Genomic DNA, 7,500 nt, shown 5'->3' with positions numbered 1-7,500 from the left:
TTAGAGCCAAAGTGCTTAAGGGGGTCAACATTCTTATAATAGAGTAGAAATCCAATTAGATTTTCCTTCGTTTCGTTCGTTAGTTTATTCATTCATTCGTTCCTTTGTTTTTTCCTTATTCTCTCATTTAATGAAGCATCTCCATGCATGAAGGTGCACGCCAAGATAACCACTGTCGTAGTTTTTGTTCCTTTATCTGCTTATATTCATGATTCTATGTTTTATGGTCACTGAATACTTTATAAAATGAGTCCCGCAAATTGATTTATTAATTACTTCACATCCTTAACACAGGTCGTTCTCGATAAACCATTTCAAGAACAGGGTATTGTTGGTGATTGCAATATTAAGGTGCTACTTCGCTTGCGAGGAGGAGGAGGAAAAGAAGGCGCTAGAGAAGGAGAAGAAAGCGAGAATGCTCCCCAAACAAATGAAGTCGAACTGCAAGGTACTTCCTACTCTTCAATGTGTCGAAGACTGACCTTATCAGCATAAAGATACTCTTTCCATAACGAATGTGTATTAAGCGCACCGTCCTTAAGCGGTCAGTTTTCAAAGTCCCGAAAATTACTTCCCTTAATTACTGTAATTTTGACTTCTTTGAAGCAGTCGCGGTCACCATTTGCGGAGTCCCAACGGGACTTTTTCTCCCAAACAAATATAGTTGAACTACAAGGTACTTCCTATTCCTCAACTTGTCGAATACTGACTTTATTAGCATTAAGACACTCTTTCCATAAAAAGTCTAATTCTAATACGTATTTGTATATGTTGAAGAACAGATCCTAATTTTGGCTTTGAAATGTTATGGATTTAAAATTAAATGGTTAACGCTTCTGGGATATTCACAACAATGCTAACTTTAAATCAGAATCTGTCCGATTCAATCTGCAGCACTTAGCGTCAAACTCAACAACATTGCGGATGGCAAGCCAGAGGAGATCGAAGTTGAAGTGAGAGCCCTGCACTCCAAAATTGATTGTCTGGAAGATACGTATGCCAAGAAAGAGCTTTTGACCAAATTGACCGCTGTGGCAATAAGAGGACTACAGGGAGACTTGCAAAAAGAAAATGGCCTAAGTGACATGGCCTTACAACTTGTCTGTGATTATACAACGAGGCAAATTGAGCTTGCCAAAAAGCTTTACCAGGCCGAGAAGTATGGAACGAAGCAAGATGAGTTGTACATGGTGCTGTCTGAAAAACTTCTCCCAAAGCTTGAAACACTTGGTGCCCTTGTTACTAACGATATCGAAGTTGAAGGTCAGAACGGCTGGGTCGAACAACTGATCAAGATAAGCCCTTCTCTAACTAGGCTTCGCAGGATGAATTACAGCGACCTAGGCAACTTAATGAGAGGAGCGACTAATGGAGACCGTTCAGTTGTGGAGAATTTGTTTGCGGAAGGATCTGAAATCAGAAAGCAATGTAAGCAATATGGCATTGGACTTAAAACCGCAGAAACGCTAGAGAGAAAAGGCGTCGAATCGGCAAGTGACATGTCAAAAGAGCAACTGGATGAAATAATTCAAGAGGCAGGCAAGGAAGAAAAACCCTCAACTTTAAAGAAAATGTACTTTAATGAGAGTAGCGAGCGTGCCACAGAACGGAAGGTGCAAGAAGAGAAGATTGAGCAGAATAAGAAAAGAATTGAAGAGGCAAAGGGGCTTGCTCAAGAAGCGCATACGATTACCCAAGAAGCTTCAGAGCAAAGTAAGAATGCGTTTCAGGAGAAAATGAAGGAAATTGCCAACAAGTTGAGTCTACGAGAAGGATGGGACAAACAGGAAAAGGATGATCCAAACGCCCTTTTGGAGCGTTTAGATAAAGAAATCAACATTGCATCAGATTCTCTGGCAATGCCGCCTTATGTCACAAATGAAGATATCGCTGCAGCGGCAAGCGGTGGACTGGCACTTTACGGTATCCTGTTTGATGATAATAACATAGAGGGTTTCTCCGAAAGCCCACCGTTTCCGCTACTTAAGAAACCAGAATACGTGGAGTGGCTTAGCCCACCTCTTGGATTTCAAGTACGGTTCTTCAAATCAACCGAACAGCAAGCATCTACCAAATTTTACAAAACCGCCAAATCTTCCGGCCTCAGCATAGCCGCTTCGGTTACAGGTAGTGGTTGGGGATTTCATGCTAGCGCATCTGGTGCCCATAGTAGTCAAAGCAACCAAGACTCTTCAACAAAGAAGCAGAGAAACACATCTCGCGCAACTGTTACCCAGTACATTTGTCAACCAACCAAGGCTTTCCGCATCCCCCTGGAAGATATGGAGCTGAACTATGAAGCTAGAAGTCACGCGAAAGAGATAAAAGACAAAGAAAGCGCCGAGAACTTTTTGAAAATGTATGGATCACACGTGCCGAAGGGCGTTCACACTTTGGGTGGAGTATTCTTCCGAAACTTGGATGTGAACACTGAAAGAGAAGCAAGTGTATCAGAAGTAATGATGGCAGCAGGCAAGCAATTTGACACCGAGGTCTCAGCCGGTTACAGTGGTTTTGGAGTGTCTGTTGGAGGCTCAGTGAAGACAAATTCATTCGAAATAAGTGGTTCCACTGATGCTTTATCCACCGAGAAAATAAAGTTCATGTCTGAAATGACTGTACAAGCGCTAGGACCACCAACTACAAACCCGGAAATGTTCAGTCAATTACTACAAAGCAACAATGCAACATGGTATGTGATTGATCGCGGAAATCGTGCTGCTCTTGTTCCAGTGTGGGAGCTGATGGCTGATCTGAAAGAACAAGCAGAAATTCTTAAAAAAGTGTGGAAAGGGATTCAGGAGAAAAGGGTAAGAGATTGAAGCAGAGACGAGAAATAAAATGGGGTCCTTAGGGAAATGATATGGCTCTTAGGTTCCTGGTTTCGAAACAATTGTTTTGTTAGCAAGAGCTGGGAAAAAAAAGTAAATCTTTGTTTATAGTGAAATTGCATTTAGCTATCAAACTAGTTCACAGGCAACCCAGTTTTAATAATCTCGCTCCGGCGAAGGGCTAACGCTCGAAACGTCAACTTTCCAAATCTTTCACGGTGGTTATTTGACCTTTATCAACTCGTTTGATAAAATCAGTTTCTGTTAATAATCTGAAAGTCTAGGCAATTCAAACTTAACAGGAACATGATTAAAAACCCCAAGTGGCAGGGGGCAACTAGTGTGCTATTTACAAAGCGTGGTGGAGTTGAACCTGGGACAAAAAGTAAAGTAAAGTGGTACATTTATATAGCGCCCTTATCACTAACGTCTCAAGGGCGCTTTACAATGATCAGTTTACCCCCAGTGGACTAGAAGCATATACAGGCGCAAATTGCAGCCGCTTCTAAGCAGTCCATGCATGCTGGTACTCATTTTACCGACCTCGGAAGGATGGAAAGCTAAGTGAACTTTAGCGGGAAAGAAGGTCGCCAAATATTCCAGTCTCGGCAGAACCGGGAATGGAACCCGGGATCTTAGGGTTGGCAGGCAGAGATCTTACCACTGCCCCAACCCCTCCGCTCTGGAGGAGGAAACAAATCCAAACCTGGGGCCCGTTAGAAGGGGAATTGAACCCGGGGCAACCACTGGACCACCCCACCTCCCCAAGCTGTAGGATACGAAAAACTAGAAGTAGGATGTGGATTAAAATGAGGCCTTGGATCGAGGTCCATGTTGACGACAGTGTCTAACCCGGTTCACTTGATTGCAGGCCAAGGAAAAAGCAGAAATTCTAGAAAAGGAGCTTCAGGAGGAAAGGGTAAGGGATTACAAGTATATATGACATTTTTATCATTCTAACTGCGGCGGTCTAGCTCATGAGGTTCAAGAGAAAAGAGCGACGAATGCTAAGTATACCGATGACAATTTTTTATGGACTTAACAGGGTCTCCTGAATGAAACAACATGGGTTTTAAGGTTCCTGGAACGGGACTTTGAATGTTAAATGTTAGAAGTGTTTTATCAGCAAGACCTGTTGGGCATGAAAAACATAGACTTGAGATTTGGAACAAAATAAGTCTTTGGGAATGGGATTGTTACAGAATTCCCCCTGGTCCAGTACCATCTTTTAAAGACCATCTAAGCTGCTTGTGACTTGTTTGCGAATAAGGAACAAGCAGAAATGCATTAAAAAGTTGAAAAAGAAAATTAGAAGGAAAGGGTAGAGGATTGAAAGGATATTTAACACTTTTTATATCAAATTTACTAGTTCCTGGATTTCCCTTTTTGTTTTTTCTTTTTTACCTGCAATCGGCGTCAAAATTGTTGAGACACTCCCCTTCACCCCCGTGATAATGTTGTGTTATTTTCTGTTTCCTACGAGCCTTGTCAATAGTGGTACAACATTGATTAGGGGGGAGAGGGAGGGGTATCCCGGAAAAGTACTTTTTGGACTACAGTGTGCTCTGTTGGCAAACTGTCTCAACTAATTTTGTCGCCGATTGTAGAATGTAACAGCCCGTCCTCCTAAGAAAACAAAATCAATGTTTGGAGAGCAGTTTTTTCCGGCCGGGAATGTCCCGTAATAGTTAACTGGTCTGAAAATATTTTGGTGGTTGAATTCCATTTGTGTTAAAAACAAGAGGCTACGGGTAGCCTACTCTTTATTGCAAGGAATTTTAACCGATTTCCTTTAAAATTCACAGTATTTCTGTGATTTGTTTGTCACAATATCTTGGTCAATGTCTAGTTCAATTCCGTAGTCCAAAACTTTACAGTCCACATTCCGTGACCCCACCATATGGTTGAGTACGATCGTGGAATAGTTGTTCACATTTAAAACTGTTGTTAACTGCCGTTGACTCCAATCAAAACCAGTAAACAGATGCTGTACAAGTTTCTACAATAATATTTTTAAATATTTAACACTTTTTCTTAACAATAGCAGGAGAATGATAAAAACTAGACGCTCCGTGAGCTTAAATTGGCCCTAGCTTTCGTAGTACGAAAACTTTTCTTGGTCATTAATCTTTCACTGAGAATTGGAAATTCAGAGTTTTATATAAAAACTGTCATTTTTTTCTTCATCTGTCTTTTGGCTTGCCTTTTATTGTTAACTCCCGGCTTTTTCGGTACGTTTTGGTGCAAACCTCAAGCCAAAAAAAATTGATCTCGCATCAGATTAGACTGAAAAGAAGAGGAATTATGAAGCGGAAACAACATGTTCAGTTCTTCCTTAGTGTGTTGAATAAACGTTTGCTTAGTGCAACTGCAAGACATCCATGACATGCAGGAAAACGTCTATCACAGCAATTTGCAGTTACTTTTTTTGGAGACTATTTAACTTCAAGAAGAAACGAATGAGCGTAACTCAAGAGGGTGTTTTGTTATCTCTGAACTGAATTTATTACCAAAGCTTAAAAATGTAAAAGACCTCAAAACGGACATTACAAAATAATTCAAGGTGTGAACGTGTGAGCCTAAGGGCCACTGCTGGTACGACGTCTGAGTGACCCTTCAAATGGTCTACATGACCCTCCACTTGAAAAAATTAACTGGAACGCTGCAGTTCAATACCACCCAACTCAGTGCCTTCTGTTTTTGTGTAACACGTACCATAGGCAACCCAGTTTACGCTCACGGAGCGTCTAGTTTGATTAACATCTGGTCTGCCAAAATTTGGAGAGAAACGGAAGTAACTCAATTTTTCGGCGAATTTTCATCGATAGGCCGAATTTGTAGGGTGGTCCACATTTGACCCATTTTGTCCGCGTGATGCCTCAAAATGAGTTTTAAAAATGGGCCCATTCAATTAATATGGCGTCTTCGAACTGTAATAAGGGATACATGAGGTATTTTCCTGGAACTGGGCCTGTACTGAACGTTGTTGGTACGTTTTTCACTGCGGACTCGTTCTATTTCGCTTTGCTTTTAAATGATTTTTCCTATTATTTTTAATATTCGTTGAACAGGTAAACCTTTGCTCGTGCAAGGGATGGTGGTTGTGAACCCTAATACAGCTTTCAACTGATTCAAAGGAGTGCTGATTAATGTGTTGACTTTCATAAAATTTAAGTTTGAAAAGTGTTCTCAAAATTAATGCACAACTGACGCACAAATTATCTCCTTCCTGCTTCGGTGGAGAGCTGTAAATTTCTGGGGATGGGATGGAAAACACGAGTTAGGAGAATTCCCGGCCGAGTTGCAGTGGCACCAAAACAAAACCGCAAATTTGTTGCTTCTGTGGTTCCATTGCGGTATATTGTGCCCAATGTTGTGTATTTGATGGTTAGTGAGAATTCGTTGATGCTCATCTTTCCATTTCCTTATTTATATTTTACTTGTTGAAGCTTACCGACAGCTACAACTAAGCTCACAAAAATATTTTCCCACATAGCCTGCGCCCTGTCCGCAATCCTTGAGCATTGGTACGTACACCACAAAACCTGCCTCCTTGTTTTCATAGGTTCGAAAAGCATTCATTGTCAATTTCGATGACAAATAAGAATGAAGCAGAAAAAGACAGTGTAAATCGGTTTAGCAGTCATTACCAGTAAGCAGATGTCCTATCAGGGGACTATTTTTTATTTCTGCAAACTAACTTAATGGCATTAAGGTGGGCAAAGGAACGGGAGACCTGTGGGATTTGACATTTAAATATTGGATTTGGAACATGATAGTGTGTGGGAAATGAGATTGCTTCAACGGAGCTTTCAGAACTACTTTGTAAGATCGTCTAACTCGGTGCTCTTGGTTGCAGGATAAATACACCTATCCATTCTACCCTATTGACGGAAAAGTTCACCACGTTGAAGAGGAATTGTGCATCGATTTGGCAAGTTTAGGAGTTCCTGACCAGGCCACTGAAGTCATTGTTTACGCTACAATTTTTATGTCTAAAGATTATCCCGATTTACGTATACTTGGATTAGCTGATTCCTTACCGAAACCTGGGGTTGAGCTGATCGTAAGCACCAACAGTCCTAACGGCGTGATTGAGAGAAAGGTCTATTGTCGTGGTGATGCGGAAGTTCCGTCTTGTAATTCAGAAAACATTTCACTTCCTGTACCAAGCAATGGCGATAGAATTGTGCGAAGCTATTTTAAAAATCGGAGTCCGTTCATTTCAGTGGCCTCTGTTCAAATTGTGGGTTATTACCGCAAGTGATAAGACATACGGTTAAACCGTTGGCGATTCCAGTGTCTAAGGTGTCATCGTTACTAGATGCTGGGATTCAAGGGTGACGGCTTGTTTCCATTTGTGGCTTGTTAGATCTCTTTGGTGTAATGTCGTGGCCACAAGTTTTATATATTGTAAGACTTCAGCTGATTCGAAGCTGATATAAAAGTGTGGTACTTAATGTTATTATATGGCATGAATGTTACGGCTGTAGATGTCTGCTTTGATTCATTCCAAATAAAATGGTTTTCATTTGGATTTGATGCGGACCCACGGGCCAAGTACAATGCCTGATAAAGCACTGAACAGAAAAACACCCGCTGCAAATGAATGGGCACCCATCATCATCATATCATAGATGGATAGATAGATGACCTTTATTTAAAGTAA

The 7,500-nt window shown here is 41.1% G+C and overlaps 1 protein-coding gene across 1 annotated transcript in view; it reads left to right on the top strand.

The window, feature by feature from the left end:
- Positions 1-7,500, top strand: part of LOC137971441 (uncharacterized) — a 13,540-nt gene that overhangs the window by 5,874 nt on the left and 166 nt on the right. Inside the window, exons 4-7 of the mRNA XM_068818268.1 lie at positions 295-448; positions 895-2,810; positions 3,703-3,750; positions 6,691-7,500. The exon at positions 6,691-7,500 is cut by the window's right edge and continues 166 nt beyond it. Of these exons, the coding sequence (XP_068674369.1) occupies positions 295-448; positions 895-2,810; positions 3,703-3,750; positions 6,691-7,098 (2,526 nt within the window). The 3' untranslated portion in view covers positions 7,099-7,500. The remainder of the gene's footprint in view (positions 1-294; positions 449-894; positions 2,811-3,702; positions 3,751-6,690) is intronic.

The sequence above is a fragment of the Montipora foliosa genome, chromosome 9, assembly GCF_036669935.1.
Source record: "Montipora foliosa isolate CH-2021 chromosome 9, ASM3666993v2, whole genome shotgun sequence".
Classification (NCBI taxonomy): domain Eukaryota; kingdom Metazoa; phylum Cnidaria; class Anthozoa; order Scleractinia; family Acroporidae; genus Montipora; species Montipora foliosa.
The sequence above is the reverse complement of the archived record's forward strand: the minus strand, read 5'-3'. Positions and strand labels throughout refer to the sequence as shown.